The 17,500-nt window shown below is 36.4% G+C and overlaps 1 protein-coding gene across 1 annotated transcript in view; it reads right to left on the bottom strand.

Annotated features, from left to right (window-relative positions):
• The window catches only part of LOC135202577 (cholecystokinin receptor type A-like), a 534,495-nt gene that overhangs the window by 42,258 nt on the left and 474,737 nt on the right, over positions 1-17,500 (bottom strand). The window contains 2 exon segments of the mRNA XM_064232080.1: positions 8,195-8,387; positions 17,336-17,500. The exon segment at positions 17,336-17,500 is cut by the window's right edge and continues 5 nt beyond it. Coding sequence (XP_064088150.1) covers positions 8,195-8,387; positions 17,336-17,500 — 358 coding nt within the window.

The raw sequence follows: 17,500 nt of genomic DNA, 5'->3' as shown, positions 1-17,500 counted from the left end.
GACTCATCCCATAATTAAAAAAAAAAAAATGCACTTAAAATATGTAAATAAAAAACTGTTGAAAAGTTGGGTAAAAAAAAAAAAACTAATAAAAAAATATATACCCCCTTAAAGACGTAATAAAACACACAAAACAAATAACATATGGGGGGGGGGTGGGGGGGGGGGGTGAAATACAAATTCTCTTAAATAAAATTCTGATAAACTCTCACGAATGGGATTAGCCGAAACTTGGAAATATAAAAAAAATGTTCTTTGATTTTTTGTCCTCTCTCTCTCTCTCTCTCTCTCCTCTCTCTCTCCTCTCTCTCTCTTTCTTTTTTTTTTTTTTTATATATATATATATATATATATATATATATATATATATATATATATATATATAGGATGAGAGAGAGAGAGAGAGAGAGAGAGAGAGAGAGAGAGCAAAGAACATTTTTTATTTTATTTCCAAGTTTCGGGCTAATCCCATTCGTGAGAGCTTTTATCAGGATTTTATTTGAAAGAATTTGTATGTCCCCCCCTTTATGTTATTAGTTTTGTGTTTTTTTATTTCGTCTGGAAGGGGGTATATGTTTTTGATCAGTTTATTTTCTTTACCAATTTTTCAACAAGTTTTTTTTTTTTTTTTTTTTTACATTTTTTAAGTGCATTTTATTTTGAATATGGGATGAGTCCAGTAACGTTGCCTAATAAACTCTCTCTCTCTCTCTCTCTCTCTCTCTCTCTGTATATATATATATATATATATATATATGATATATATATACTATAGTATATATATATACATACGTATAAATCATAGTATATATATATTTATTTAATATATCATATTTATTTATTAATATATATATATATAAAATGTATGTGTATGTATGTATGTATTATGTATATGATGATTAGTATATATATATATTATATATATATACTATTATATATATATGTATCGTATATATAATATATATATCATATATATATGTATATAGTATATATATACAGATATACTATATATGAAGCGCAAACCTCCTTTGTCGCTGTATCTCATATCTTGCAATTTATTTCCTTTGTACTTGTAGGGGTTCGGTTGACCATTCTCGCGCTCCCCACTGGCCTCCCAGCGTCCCGGACCGCCTCATTCTGTATCGTCCAATCATTGCTAACAAACAATTAAGGGCCGACCCTCGTGCGTGGAACGACTTTCCTTTTTCTAGGGAGAATCTTCAGAGGCATCGCTTTCTCTCGCTTTCTCTTTCTCCATTCACCTTCCACCCTCGGAGGAGAGGAGGGCGACGTCTCCTCTTAATGACAACGCCGACCCTACAAAAGATGGGGCTTCCTTCTGTTTTCTTAGATTCCTTATCTCTCTCTCCTCTCTCTCTCTCTCTCTCTCTCTCTCTCTCTCTCTCTCTCTCTCTCTCTCCGAAGAGGCACGATAAAGCGATAAAATGTCAACTTCAGTGAAGGGGTAAATTATAATATTGGATAAACTCTCTAATCAAAGACGTAATGGATAAAAGAGAGAGAGAGAGAGAGAGAGAGAGAGAGAGAGAGAGAGAGATTTGAAAAGCAAAGTTCATCGACCCGGGTTTCCATTCAATAAGTAGCGAGATTGAAATAAAAAAAAAATAAAAAAATCCACATATGTCTCAGATTGAATTAACAACCACCCTACTTGAAACGTGTTTCTATGGATGACTCCTAATAATAAGCGCTCGTGCTGGCATAAGGCCGAATTAATCTCGAGTAACGCAGTAACAAAATGTCGCTTCCTCATAGGGGATGCTCTAGGAGGAAGAGCCTGTGCTGGTACAAGGCTAACTGAATCTAGAGCAAAATACGTAAAAAGATGAACCGAAGTCTCTCCGGCGCAATCGAGAGAAAGTTCAGCGCACGATCATGGCTGATTTTAACTTTAAAATCAAAACTATTGAGGGTAGAAGGTTGCAATTTGTTATGTTTGATCATTAGAGTGTGGATGATCAACATAGCAATTTGTAGCTCACCCGTCTCAGTAGTTTCTAAGATCTGTGGGCGGACAGAAGAGAAGAAGTGCGGACGGATAGACAAATAGCCATCGCAATTGTTTTCATTTAAAGAAAACTAAAACGTTGATCTCTTTACTGACTGACGAAGTCTAGAGATTAGAAAGAGTGAGGCAGAACGGTTGTGTCCTAAATAATTTAGCTGATTCACCCTCATTGCTGGAGTTCTAGATTCCCCCGTTTATGTTAATTGACGAAATAAGGAAAATGACGGTAGAAGGAACTGTTACAGAAGAAAATAGGAAGGAAAATACCACAAGAAAAAAATAGGAAAAGACCATACGTTATTTAACGCTGGCAGGTTTAAATTTTCAGTACTAAAACACGTCCTTTGGCAAGATGATGCTCCGAAATCATATATGCTTACGTATGTGTATTTTGCTCTCACACACACGTAAGAATATCCGTATACCCCCCACACATTTATAACTAGTAACGTGAAATTCGGTTTTATCTGTGCAAAAATTCCAAAGAATCTGATTTTTTTTTGCGGGAATGTTGAGGGATATGTGTCTAGTATCACGCCCTCCAAAAAAAGAAGAAGAAGAAAAAAAAAATTAGTGTCTCTGGAGTGGGCAACATATTTTTCCGGCCTCCATTATCACCACACATTCATCGCCATAATAGAAGCATTTTTTACCATAAAAAATGATTAAACGAAAATAACTTGAAAACTGCTTATCATATGAAAGTGAAGCATAGAAGAACAAAAGTTGGAATATAAACACACATCCAATGTTTCAGTCCCCGTCTCAAAATATCTAATTTGAATGATGTCAGATTTGTTAATATTTCTTTCTCTCCGTATCTGGAAAACGGTCAATAATAGGAAAGAAGTTCATAAAAAAAAGATGCAGAATATCAAAATACATCATGTGATGTGATTTTAAACTTCAAATCTCAAATTGTAACGAAGATATTGCAATTAAACTTATTGTATTCATCGCAAAAAAAACAAGGGAAATGTAGCGTTCTTTAACATAAAAAAGATGCAGAATATCAAAATGCATCCTATGATGTGACTTTTAACTTCATAGCTCAAATTAATTTGGAGATATTGCAATTTAAATTTTTAGAATCTCAATTTCATCTAAAATATTAAAAATAAAGACTTTTCATTTAAATCACAATTGGTCATTTATTAATAAAAGTACATGGAATTATAAAGTTTCAGACTATCAAAATACATCATATGAGGTAATTATCAACTTCATAAAACTAATAGTATTGGAGATACTGCAATTAATTTTTCGAGTATGTGAATTTCATCATGAAATATCTAAACATATGCAATTCATTCTTTATCTAAAAAAATAATTTATTTGAAAACAAAATATCCAAGGAAAAGCATTAGAAAAATTAATATATACTAAATAAATAAAGTTTTATCTTAATATCTCTGACTATAGCGATTATTTTCCAAATTGTTTTTTAAACAATTTCAACACCTGCTTTACGGCACAAGGGGCAGTTTATGAAAGAACAAAGATACTGATATAGATACTAAAAGCTACAACTGATATTATCAAAACTAAATGAGAGATCTTCATCATCCTCTTCATCTGATAAGTCATTATTTATCATTGCTGCTTGCTTCTCCATTTGAATAATTGCCACCGCAGACCTTACAAGCTATAACACAAAGGAGCACATTGCTCTGATAGTGCAAATCCAATTAATAATCTGGGAAGAACTGGATACCGAAGCTTTAAGCAAAATTGGAATATGATGGGAACTTGATCGAAGTCATAAGTTTAGACCTAAGATGCTTTATTGGTGATATAGCCCATGATGAACTGCTAATATCGACATGTTACAGTTCCAGTTCCAGTTGCAGGGAATGTGGGAACCAGTTCCAAACAATGAGATGCAGCTGTAGAAGAGATTAGGGGCTCTTTTGCGTTACAGCTTCTGGGGTGTCTGTCTGTGGTGGCCATTGCTTCAAATGGAGAAGCAGCAATGATCAATGATGAATACAACAAGTTTAATTGCAATATCTCCGATATGATTTGAGATTTGAAGTTTAAAATGACATCACATGATATATTTTGATATTCTGCATTTTTTTCCCGCTATGAACTTCTTTCCTATGATTGACCGTTTTCTAGATACAGAGAGAAAGAAATATTGTTTATTAACTCTGACATCAATTTAACTATGACATCAATTCAAATTTTGAACAGCCATAGCAGCCGAAGTATTAGATATTTTGAGACAGGGAATGAAGCATTGAACGAGTTCTTATGATTGCAACCTTTGTTCTTTTATGCCTCACTTTCATATGATTAGCGGTTTACAAGTTATTTTCTTTTAACCATTTTTATCGTAAAAAAAATGCTTCGATTTTGGCCATTAATGTGCGGTGATAAAGGAGGTCGGAAAAATATGTTGCCCATCCCTGAGACACTCTTACTTTTGTTTGGTGATAGTAAACACGTATCTGTCCACATTCCCGCAAAAATCAGGTTTTTTTTTTTCACAGATTTCATTCATTTTAAAAGCCTTACTTTTGTGTTACTAAACGTGCACTATGAAATGTGAACGATACACTGAATTCTTTTACTGCCTTAGGTAATTTAATTCATATTTATATTTGTTCACAGAACAAAATGTCAGACACATCAGTAAGTCACTCGTGTATCGAAAGAGCCCAGACACCCTCTTTTTTATTATTATTTTTTTCGTTTTTAGAACTGCATGATTGACAGGAGTATCCGCGGCACAATTTGTGGCAACGCGACTTTCTCAAGTGCTGCATAGAGTTTAATTACTCTGTGTGGTCAGTATGGGGACCCATGTATCCAATGTTCTCAAACCATGGCGGTGTCATAGCCTCCGTAGTCATACTCTAGGGTTGGTTTTAGTAGTACTTGAGGGACTTGGTTTTCATATTGCTATTTTATTTATTCTTCTATTATCTAACCTTTTTTGCTTAGTATGGTGGCTAGTGTCGTGACATGCCGCTCAGATGTCGCAGGTTCGCGCCTCCCCCAAGCTGATGAAAAAGTCACTGGCTCAGTATCATGATCAGTTACTGATGCAGCGTGGGATCTGCTGTGGGCGTTTGAAACCATTAATTCTTTGGAAACTAGAATCTCAAGTCAATGGCCCCTGTGTGCTTGTTCCGTGAATAGGGTTCATCTACCGAAATAATTATAATAATATAAATGTAGATGCATATATACCGTTTAATTTTCTTTCCTAAGTTCTTTCCTCTCTTCATTTACTGGCATTGAATTCCGAAGAGGCTCCCAATGTTATTTCACGAATCTTTTCGCTTTTGTCATGACACTTCACTTGCATTATGAATATTGCTCGCAAAGAGGACAGTTGCCAAGACGTTTGGGAAGTGGAGAAAAATGAGGAAAAAGTAATGGAACACCCATATTTATATTACACTATGACCAGTTGAGGCTGTTCTTTGCGACAGAAGTAACGTCTGTGTTTGAGTCTGTGATAATATTTTCAAGTATTGGAGTAGGATTCGTCTCCCATCAATGATGTTATAAATGTGTGGTTATTTTTTAAAAAGAAGGGACGAGAGAGAGAGAGAGAGAGAGAGAGAGAGAGAGAGAGAGAGAGAGAGAAATAGTGGTATTTTGGGCGTGCATCCACATCACAGCAAAACCCTCATAACGACACAGTGGCAACCTTTCTCAAAAATACCTCAAAAAGGTTGAAAAGCAGTCGACAACTGTGAGTAACGAATTTATGACCGATACTGGACATTTGTATGAAGCACTGGTTAGAACTGCCAATAAGTCATTAGGGTCTATTCAGCCTGTGCAATAAGTTACCAGACGTGTGGTGTTGGCATGTTTTATTGTAGGGTGGAGGGACCCTAAGGAAGTAGAGAATGGACGCCACAATTGCTCTTTTAGTTGTTTCCTGAACGTTCCTGTGAGTCAACGGATCCTTAATTTGTTTATGATCGTCTGCAAAACATGAGTCATGACAGGATATGAAGCGTCTGTAGAGTTTTTTTAAGTTTCGTTTGTCCTTAGAAAAATATTATTACTAGAGGAAGCGCAACCCATTTTCTCTTCATTGCTGAGTCGAAATGTAAATTGATTTTTTTTTCTTTTTAGCATGTTTCTACTCTATGACTGCTACAACAACTAATTCTAGCGCCTCAGTGGCGTCGTCGGCATTGTCTTGGCCTGCCACCTCGGTGGCCGCGAGTTCTTGACGTGATTTGGAAGTCACGTAAAGCCGTTGGTCCCGTTGCTGAATAACCACTGGTTCCAAGCAACGTAAAACACCACACAAACAAACAAACAACTACTTCTAATACTACTATTGCTACTGCCACTATTTTTACTATTCGAAAAATGAGTGTTTGTCCTACAACAAGTTTTAATATTGTTATCAGTTACGCTGAAACTATTATAAACTGAGGTTGTCAATAACACAAACTATCATAAACAAAACAAACATTATAAACTGCCGTTATCAATAACGCTTAAACTTTATAAACGGCTGTTTTCAATAACAAACTTATGAACTACTGTTATCAATAACACAAACTATTATAAACTACAGTTCTTAGTTACACAAACTATTACAAACTGCTGTTATAAATAACACAAACTGTAGTTTATAATAGTTTCAGTTATACTGAAACTATTATAAACTACAGTTCTTAGTTACACAAACTATTATAAACTGCTGTTATCAATAACACTGCTTTTATGAATAACACTGAAACTGTTATAAACTACAGTTTTCTATTACACAAACTTTTATAAAATACTGTTATCAATAACACTGAAACTATTCTGAACTACAGTTATCAATAACTGAAACTATTATAAAATGCTGTTATCAATAACACATAAATTGTTATAAATTACAGTTTTCACTGAAACTATTATAAACTACTGTTATCAATAACACTGAAACTATTCAGAACTACAGTTATCAGTAACAAACTATTATAAACTGCTGTTATCAATAACACAAACTGTTATAAACTACAGTTTTCAATTACACAAACTATTATAAACTACTGTTATCAATAACATTGAAACTATTATGAACTTTAGTTTTCAGTAACTGAAACTATTAACAAACTGCTGGCATCAATAACACAAACTGTTTAAACTACAGTTTTCAATTACACAAACTATTATAAACTACTGCTAATAATAACACTGAAACTATTGTGAACTTCAGTTAGCAGTAACTGAAACTATCCATACTGCTGCTATCAACAAAACTGAAACTATTCTGAACTACAGTTATCAGTAAATGAAACTATCCATACTGCTGCTATCAACAAAACTGGCACTGTTGGGGAAAAGTAATTCGCAGAGTTAATGCTTGGGTTGCTGAATTTTGAAGTTAAAGTAAAACTTAGCAAGAAAGTTTTTAATGCTTGGGCTTGTGAATTGGAAGTTTAAAGTTAACTAGCAAAGTAGTTATGCCCTGGGGTTGTGAATGAAGTTAAGTAACTTAGCAAGAAAGTTAATTGCTGGGTGTGAATGAAATTGTTAAAGTTAAACTTAGCAGAGTTATGCTGGGTTTGGAATGGAAGCTTAAAAGGTTAACTTAGGGCAAGAAAGTTTTAATTTCCTGGGCTTTTGTGAATGAAGTTAAAGTAACTAGCAGAGAATTAATTGCTGGGATAATGAAGTTTAAAGTAATTCGCAGAGTTATGGCTTGGGACCTCGGGTGTGAATGAAGTTAAAAAGTAACCTAGCAAAGTATTATGCTTGACGGTGCGAATGAAGTTAAAGTAACTTAGCAAGAAAGTTAATTTGCTGTGGGTGTGAATTGAAGTTAAAAGTAACTAGCCAGAGTTTATTGCTTGGGTGTGCAAATGAAGTTAATTTAAAGTAACTAGCAGAGTTATGCTGGGTGTGAATGAAGTTTTAACAGTTAAATTTCGCAGGAGTTTTTAATTGCTTGGGTTCGTTGAATGAAGTTAAGAGTTAAATAACTAGCAGAGTTAATGCTGGGTTGAATGGAGTTAATTAAAGTAACTTAGCAAGAGTAGCTGGGTGGGTGAATGAATTAAAGTTAAAGTAACTAGCAGAGTTATGCTGGGTGTGAATGAAGTTAAAGTAACTCACAGAGTTATGCTGGGTGTGAATGAAGTTAAAGTAACTCGCAGAGTTATGCTGGGTGTGAATGAAGTTAAAGTAACTCACGGAATTATGCTGGGTGTGAATGAAGTTGCTGTAGAGGATGATCGACTGAAGAGGAGTCCAGCAGAGGACAAACACCACCAGGACGACGGACACCATCTTGACCACCTTCATCTTGGCTCTCGCAGCGGTGTTGCGGGCGGGCAGGAAGTGCTCCCCTGGGATCTGGGTCACCCACAGGCGCCACACGACCAGGCTGTCGAAAGAGAGACAGAGACAGAGAGAGATAAGAGACTGAGAGAGATAAGTTGGCGTGATCTCTTAACTATGAAACGGACAGATACTTAGCTGCTGCGATCAAATATCGTAAAAACAATAATTGCAATAAGTTCTTTATTGAGAGAGAGAGAGAGAGAGAGAGAGAGAGAGAGAGAGAGAGAGAGAGAGAGAGAGAGGCTGATGTAACTCCGACAATCTTCTAAATATGAAACGGTCACATTAGGTGCTGCGGAAAAATGTCTTTAAATCATTCATTGTAATAAGCAGTTTACTAAGATGGAACATTTGAGATACATTTCTAATAAATTTTGCAAGAGAGAGAGAGAGAGAGAGAGAGAGAGAGAGAGAGAGAGAGAGAGAGAGAGAGAGAGCAAGGACCTCTGGTGGAAGTGTGATTGATGGCCTCCTAAATGTGAAAGTGAAATGGACAGTTTCGTCGCAGCGAAAAAATATCGTATAAGCATTAAATGAATAATGTAAATTACTGAGATGTGATATTTGGTTCAAAATTTGTTCATGAATTTTGAGAGAGAGGAGAGAGAGAGAGAGAGAGAGGAGAGAGAGAGAGAGAGAGATTCCCGGAAACATCCATTTGGGAGTAATGCAAGTTGGCGTCATCGCTGAGTTCAGACGTTTGACGCAATGATATCCTGATCAGCTGCAATCGTGTGCAAACAGACAGACACACGAGAAACATGTATACATCCTTTTAAACTGATAACGGATGAGCCGGCATCAAACAAACACACACACACACTCTCTCTCTCTCTCTCTCTCTCTCTCTCTATATATCGGCGTCAATAGCCTAGAGGTTGTGACGCCAGTTTTAATAACCACAAATCAGTCAGTCAATCTCTGATTTGCTGTCGATTGAAAGTGTAACTCCTTTGAACAGCTTGAAAGAGACCAGGTTTCGCGGATCTTAGGAATGGCTAGTGGTTTGGCTCGCTCTTTGGTTCGTCAGTATCTGTAATTTCATATTTTCAAAAGGGTGTAATTATTGGAATTATATTTAACACTAATAATCTTTCAGATTAGGCCCACTTCCTTAAACCCAAACCCCCATCCCATTTCTTAATTTTTCTTCAGCCGATTTTAGTGTGGGGATGGGCATTCTGGCAGCCATTCCCTTTTATTTATCGAATTTCTATTCCTTGGTTGAAATTTTGAAAATATTAATGGAGGAATCGCACTGTGCTCCATTATTATTATTATTATTATTATTATTATTATTATTATTATTATTATTATTTCTCTATCACAATCCTCCAATTCGACTAGGTAGTATTTATAGTGTGGGGTTCCGGGTTGCATCCTGCCTCCTTAGGAGTCCATCATTTTCTTACTTATATGTGTGCCGTTTCTAGGGATCACACTCTTCTGCATGAGCCCTGGAGCTACTTCAGCCTCTAGTTCTTCCAGATTCCTTTTCAGGGATCTTGAGATCGTGCCTAGTGTTCATATGATTATGGGTACGATTTCCACTGGCATATCCCATATCCTTATTTCTATTTTCAGGTCTTGACACTTATCCATTTTTTCCCTTTCTTTCTCTTTAACTCTGGTGTCCCATGGTATTGCGACATCAATGAGTGATACTTTCATCTTGATTTTGTCAATCAACGTCACGTCTGGTCTGTTTGCACGTATCACCCTATCTGTTCTGATACCATAGTCCCAGAGGATCTTTGCCTGATCGTTTTCAATCACTCCTTCAGGTTGGTGTTCGTACCACTTATTACTGCAAGGTAGCTGATGTTTCTTGCACAGGATCCAGTGGAGGGCTTTTGCCACTGAATCATGCATCATTATTATTATTATTATTATTATTATTATTATTATTATTATTATTATTATTATTATTATTTGGCATTTTGGAAATTAAGAGAAATGTTTTTGGTATTTTGTCCCCTGTTGCAAGATGAGTAAACTCGACGATGTAAAATTTTAAGGTTTTATGTCACGTGTTATTCTATCTTACGGAATTCTGCGGATAATAACTCGACTTGTTTACAAGTCGAGATAGCTTCTCCTGGCGCTTAAGAAAGAACTTTACTAGATATGACGTTTTGCAACCAACATTTCTCAGCCTTACCCTGAATGCCAATGACCCATGAGTCAAAAAAAAAAAGAAGAAGAAGATCCAGGACAATTAGCAACAGCGTCGCCGTATGTGCAGGTGCAAACAGCCCGTCTTGGGTTAGATGTGCAACATGAAAGGCAAAAGCGCGACTTCTTCAGAGCAGCAAATACCGCACGGGGCCATTGGGCAAAAATCGGTTAGGCTGGATAATTAAGCAGAACATTTGCTTGAAAGCGCCGAGGCTTCCAAGAAGCCGCCTTAGTCAAGACTGTGTGCTTCTCGAGACGCCGCAGCCGGGGTTGTCGCCCCCCCGTAAAACGAGTGGCTTAAAAAAAAAAGTAGGAGAGATTGAGAGAGGAGAAAATGAGAGAAGAGAGAGATGAGGAGAAGCACGCGGGAAAAGAGGTCGACTTGAATGGAGTTGAAGCATACAGACGTAACTTTACGGGATTCGAAGTGAAGGAACCCGGATGCCACTCGCAATGATACCATGAAGTTAAAAGATTGCGATGGTTTGATTAGGTGTTTGTTTTGTACGGATGGCGACGGAAAGGGAATTTTCTTGAAGATTATCCCCCCCGACCCGCTCTCCACCCTCCCCGCACTTTCCACCAGTTCACTCTCGACGTGGTTCGGAAGTCACGTAAAGCCGTTGGTTCCGTTGCTGAATAACCACTGGTTCCATGCAACCTAAAAACCACCATACAAACAGACAAACACTTTCCTCCATTTTCTTTGTCATAGGAGAGGGGTCAAGGATTGTTGAAAAACTTTCAGTATTCTTTTATTACTGTTATTGCAAGTAGTATTGTTGTTTTTTTTTCGCTATTATTATTGTAGTTGTTGATCTTGTGGTTGTTACTTTTGATGTATTGGTCATTTTGCATTTTTTTGTGGCTGTTATTGTAATCGGTGCTTTTGATTTTAGTGAAACCTATTTCGTAGATTTCACACAATTAATTCCACCTGTTTGACAGTTCCTTTGAATATCACTTTTTTTCGTTTTTTCTTTCAGCCTTTTTTTTTTCAATTCATATCTAACATTTTTAGACGTTTTATTATCCTGGTCAGTCGTGATGGTGAATTGGTTTCGTTTGTGTGGCAGTCTTCTTCACGAAAATTCGTATTTGCGGTATCACGGTAACGAGAATGATCTTCATTTAAAGTGTTAGTGAACCTTGTGGGTTTATATAACCATTACGAACGAAGCGAAGTCGTTACTGGAGACGGACGCGTTTCTGGCGGCCAAACCGGGCCTACCCAAACCAGCCCTAACGCTATTCAAAGGCTAATATCTCCCATAGTATTGAAGATACAAGAAAAATTCTTCCGACAGATAAAACCTTGCGTCTTTAAATTTCATCCCATACAAGATTTATTTTTAAAATATCACATTCACATTTAAATGTTTTAATTATTGCATTGTAAGTTTCTCAAAATTTATTATTTCATCACCAAATTCGAGTTTCCTCGAATACTAGGCTTAGGTAAACTGTCTTTTCACCTCCTTTATAAAGAATAATTTCGTATTGTATCGTTTGTCATATTATTAGCAGTTTTTTGATGGAAGACTATTTGAAATAAAATTAAAGAGTAATACAAAATTATCTATATCTATCTATCTATCTATCTATCTATCTATCTATCTATCTCTATCTATCTATCTATCTATATATATATATATAATATATATATATATATATATATATATATATATATATATATTAGTGAACTTGGCCATGATTAAAAAGGTTCACCGGTGGAGTTTATTGACGCACTTGTTTATCTGTAGAATTGGTCTTGTTTGAAAGGATTCTTTTCCTCCAAACTACTATGAGATTCAGGGTCTCTGTAACACGGTTTTTTGGACTTTGCTCCTTATCAAAGCATCGGATGTAGTTGAAAGTTGACATATGTATATTTTACAATCACACACAAATTTTGTCAGCATTATCAATAACCTAAACCCGATGGTTTTAATTTTTACAGAGTAAAAATGATATAGCCGACGCCATGGCCAATGATTACGAGCCAAGAGTCGAAAAACATTCATTACGTAAGCAAGGTAAACACCTTTGACGAAATGTTGCCCCGCCCATCCACCAGACAGAAATTCCATCGGCTCTGAAACCCAAAGACTTTATGATGTGGGCGGGGTATCAGTACTAGCGTAGTAATACTACTGTAGCAGTTACTAGTGCCGATACAGTATAGCAGTAATATACATGAATTAAAGTTTAGGCCAATTGCTGGGATCCTCGAGGATCATTTAGCACTTCTTACAACTACTCGAGAAATTAGTTTTTATGGCCAGAAGTTAAATTTTCTAATCCAAAAATGCCCATGGTAACCTTCAGTGTTATCCTGAATTATAACGAGGCGAAAGTGGGTGGAGCCTCATGAAGTCATCATTCAGACGATAATTATTGGTGAAGGTTTAAAGCCAATATACGGTACGGCTATTTTTTTTCAGTAAATAGGTAGATAGCTAATAAATAAAAATTGCTTGACATTGGATATAGCAGTTATCAAATCAAGCTTGTCTACTATGTTTTTGAAAATTACCAACTATTCCCTACATCTTGTCAATCTGATTGTGACCTATAAAGTAGACTGTAATTTATTAGGAAACCTATTTTGGGAGTTAGACTAATAATCGAGTGGTTTTTTGTATTTATTAACATATTTTGTTGGTTTGTTCATTATGACAATATCAGTGGAGAGGATTCGAGTTCATAAAGGTGTACTGCATTGCTTGTTATATTTAAATTTGTATGTCATTGTTGCCAGAGGTTTAGCCTTCGTTACGTATAGCCAATCATCCATCGAGAAAGAGGGAAGAAATGCTGTCATAAGTTACGTAACGAGTGCGTTCGAAACCTTTTCTCTGAGTAAGTTGGCCCGTTTTCAAAAAAAGTCACGTTTTACATTATAAGTACCAAATTTATTCAACCTACGTAATGCAGAATACAGTCAAAATTTATGTGTAGATATAATATGTATTCTGAATAAGAGTATATTTATGAAATGCATAGATAAAAAGTTTATTGCGAAAAAACCGTGTTACAGAGGCCTGAATCTCATAGATAGGAACGTATGTTATGTTGATATTGTATATTAATTAGGTTTATTTACTACAAAGCTCCTCAAATTAGGGATCAATTTTATAGGAATTTAGTAAGAAAGATCATTGATAAACACAAACCAATAAAAATTTTGTTACAAGTTAAAATAAGGAGCTTAGGTAACTGCTTCACAGGGAATTTGGAATGTCAGGCGCCAATATGCAGTATAACATCCTGTGGTCATCTTTGTGGTTGCAAGGATATGTAGTAAGCAACCTCATTCCTTGACGAACGACAATAGTAGTACCTTCTGCTACAAGGAACTCATGAATGATCTTATTTCCAAGAGCTGCCTGAACGAGTGTCGTCTTCGCCGGGTTACTGCTGAACCATGAATAAGTAAAAAGTATATCTTAGCTTTACCAGACCACTGAGCTGATGATCAGCTCTCCTAGGGCTGGCCAGAAGGATTAGATATTTTTACGTGACTAGGAGTCAATTGGTTACTTAGCAACGGGACCTACAGCTTATTGTGGGATCCGAACCACACTATATCGAGAAATGAATTTCTATCACCAGAAATAAATTCTTCTAATTCTGCGTTGGCAGAGCGGGGAATCGAACCCGGACCCTGAGACCGGTAGTCGAGCACGTAACCGACTCGTTCAAGTATAACTATGGATAGTTAATAAGAATAGCCTTGACTTACATGAACAGGAATATAAGAGTGAAGCCAGAGACTAAGCGCTGGGACCTGCGAGGCCATTCAGCTGCAAGGAAAATTGACTGTAAAGAAGTTTTTGAAATGGTGTGTATCGTGGTCGGACCCTTATTCCCCTAACCTCCTTCCATAGAAAAACAACAATAATAACAAGTAATTTGTAGGCTTACTCCCCAAGTAAGCGAAAAGGAGGTTGTGGCAGACCCTCATTGAAAGAGAGAGAGAGAGAGAGAGAGAGAGAGGAAAAATAAATATATCACAGCCGAAAGAGTGAACGTTTGGTAACCAAAGCGATGCGGCGTCTTGTATGTTATAATAGCAGCAGGTTGTTGGTTCAAACACGGATAGTTCTCAACAAAAACAGCGGACAAATTGAATACCTGACTGTTCAGCTTAAAAGTCGCTAACGATTTCCAGCAATACCAAACAATTACTATGAGATTCAGAGCCTTTGTCTCGGTGTTTTTCCGGAATAACTCATTTTCTGTGCATTTGGCAAAAGATATTACTTAGCCATAGTATAGTTTACAGCCCTACCTAATTTTCGGCAGCATTCTTTATTACTTATGTTAGAAAAAAGTATGTTCATAAGAGTAAAATAAAGCAACCGAATCCAGTGGCGGAACACACTAATGTATGGTTTCAAAGTTATACGTGACGTAAACATATGACGTCCCGACTCCTCCCACAAGGTGATGACGACAAACAGCTGTCTCTGAAATTCTGAATGAATAGTCGTACCTTGTCAAGGCTTCGAGAATATCGGCTATGATAGGTCATTGTCCCCGTGGTTGCAGGACAGCTTTTGTGATCCGACTTGCACAATTGTTTAGAAGTGAGGAGGCCCGTGGCAAACCCTACGTAAGCTTGAACAGGTAAATGAATAATAGGGCCCTTTTTTGGGTAAGGAGTACTCCCGGACATTCAAGGCTACCAAATTTTCGTCATTTGTGGACTTCCATAAGGTGCAGAAAGATAATTATATATGCTCTATAAAGCATTAGTTGTTGATTTCTTAGTAAAATATAATTTGCAGAACAACAATAAAACTTGCTTTGCCAAAAAAAAAAAAAAATTATGGGATATAATACATCACTGAATGACCTCTATAGGTCCCAGTGCTTGGCTTGAAGTCTAAATTTTACAATCCAATCTAATCCTATGCAATTGTCTATTTATTACAATGATCGTCACTGTCATATTAGCAAAAATATCAAACTAGTTACGACGAATGCCAAAGTTTTCTTCACTTTGTAAATTAATTTTAAATTATATAATTTTCTAATAGAGAAATAGTGATAGAAAGTAATTTCTCGGATTACTTTTGGAAACCCTTTTCTTCAAGGATTCTAGCACTTGACCTCATGGCATAAATCCTATATACTGCTACTACCACTACTACTATAAAGTGTAAACAAGGAGCATTGGTTGTATTTCATTGTTGCCAGAGGTTGAGACTTTCACGAATAACCAATTATCCATCGAGGAGGCGGCAAGTTAATGACGTCATAAGTTACGTTATTATACTTTCGAAATACATTCCTCTGAGTTTGCTGGAGATGTCTACAAGAAGACGGTGTTACTCATATAATTACCAGAATTATGGAACTTTCGTAATACAGAATACAGTAAAAAATTAGGTAGGGATGTAAGATACCCTGTGATAAAGAGTCATCTTTGTCAGGTACGTTGATAAAATTTTATTTCGGAAAAACACCGGGACACCGCTGTGAATCTCAAGTAGCAGTCAAGGGTTCCGCTCCTGTACAGTGAGTTACTTACCTGGTTTTTGTTTTCTCTGCAGGTAGACTCTCGGAAATGTCCACTCTACGACGGTAAAACATGCCATTAACACTCGTCGGCACTGTATTCATATCACAAATAGTGTGTAAATAAGTCAGTGGCTGTAAGTGGAGAACGAACCGTGTCAAAAAGCTGGATAATCGAATGAATCACTTGTTTTCAGTACCAATAAGTCGTTGAATTGTGGTCAACATTTTATGACGTGCGCGGTAAGCTTCACGTGTGTTTATGATAAGTTGAACACAACCAGTCATCCCCCTCCCCCAGCATCACACACACACAACTATAAGTCACTGGAACAGGAAGGTCGAGGTGCCATTAAAATCTGTCACGGATTGAGCGAGAATTGAACTAAAGACTCACGGAGTTAATCTAACGGTCCCCCTGAACTGTAAGTGATCCCTTCATGAGGTTTAGAAATTCTTGGCGTAGCTTCACTGCTTTGGGTATTAAATGTACATTCATACTTGCATGGAATGTTGACAGAGGAGTTCCAGTCGCTTTCCGCCTTGCATTGCATCGACATTCGAGGCTCAGATCAAACTAATTCAGCTTCCATCCCCTTTTAAAAGACTCCAATCTGCTGATACGTTTTGATACAGAATTGTATACATTTCCCGCATCGCATCGTGTTTTTGACGTGTGGTGTATTTTATGAACAAAAATTGGAACTGAAAAGCAGATGGGGTTATGGGAGGTGAAGGTTGTTTCATCGTGACTTTAGGCAGCACAGTTGATGGAAAATTTGATGAAAGCTTCTGTGTAATGTGATTTGTTCTATTTCTATTTTGATACTATTTTGTAACTAAATCATCATTTCAAGCATGCAGGTGTGAATGAAGTACGTTTTATCTGTCATTCTATGTCTATATATTTTTATGTAATTTATGTATATATATATATATATATATATATATATATATATAGATATAGATATATATGCATATATATAAATGCGCATAAATGTATACATATATATATATATACTATATATATATATATATATATATATATATATATATATATATAAACGTTTGACTTTTCATATCAGTCATCTGTTAGCAAGATACTAGCTTTGTGACTTCTTAAATATCAATGTATACACAACAGTGATATTGATTACTAATATATGTCCTCCAGCCATTGTTGAGCTACCTCTATACCCTTGAATATTTTCTCGTCTCTTAATCGTTCTAATTTTAGATGAAGTTCAACATGAAACACACACACACACACAGACTTTGCAGACTCACCTGTAGTTGATGAACATGATTCCAACAGGTAAGAAGTAGAGGGCGATGGTGAGGGCAGTGTAGAAGTAGTGCTTACTGTTGTAGACGAGCATGCAGTACCCCGTTACAGGGTCTCTCTCCTGCTTCTGAGGCCAGATCTCGTCGCATTGCCACGACGTGAAGTTG

Source organism: Macrobrachium nipponense, chromosome 30, assembly GCF_015104395.2.
Source record: "Macrobrachium nipponense isolate FS-2020 chromosome 30, ASM1510439v2, whole genome shotgun sequence".
NCBI lineage: Eukaryota > Metazoa > Arthropoda > Malacostraca > Decapoda > Palaemonidae > Macrobrachium > Macrobrachium nipponense.
The sequence above is the reverse complement of the archived record's forward strand: the minus strand, read 5'-3'. Positions and strand labels throughout refer to the sequence as shown.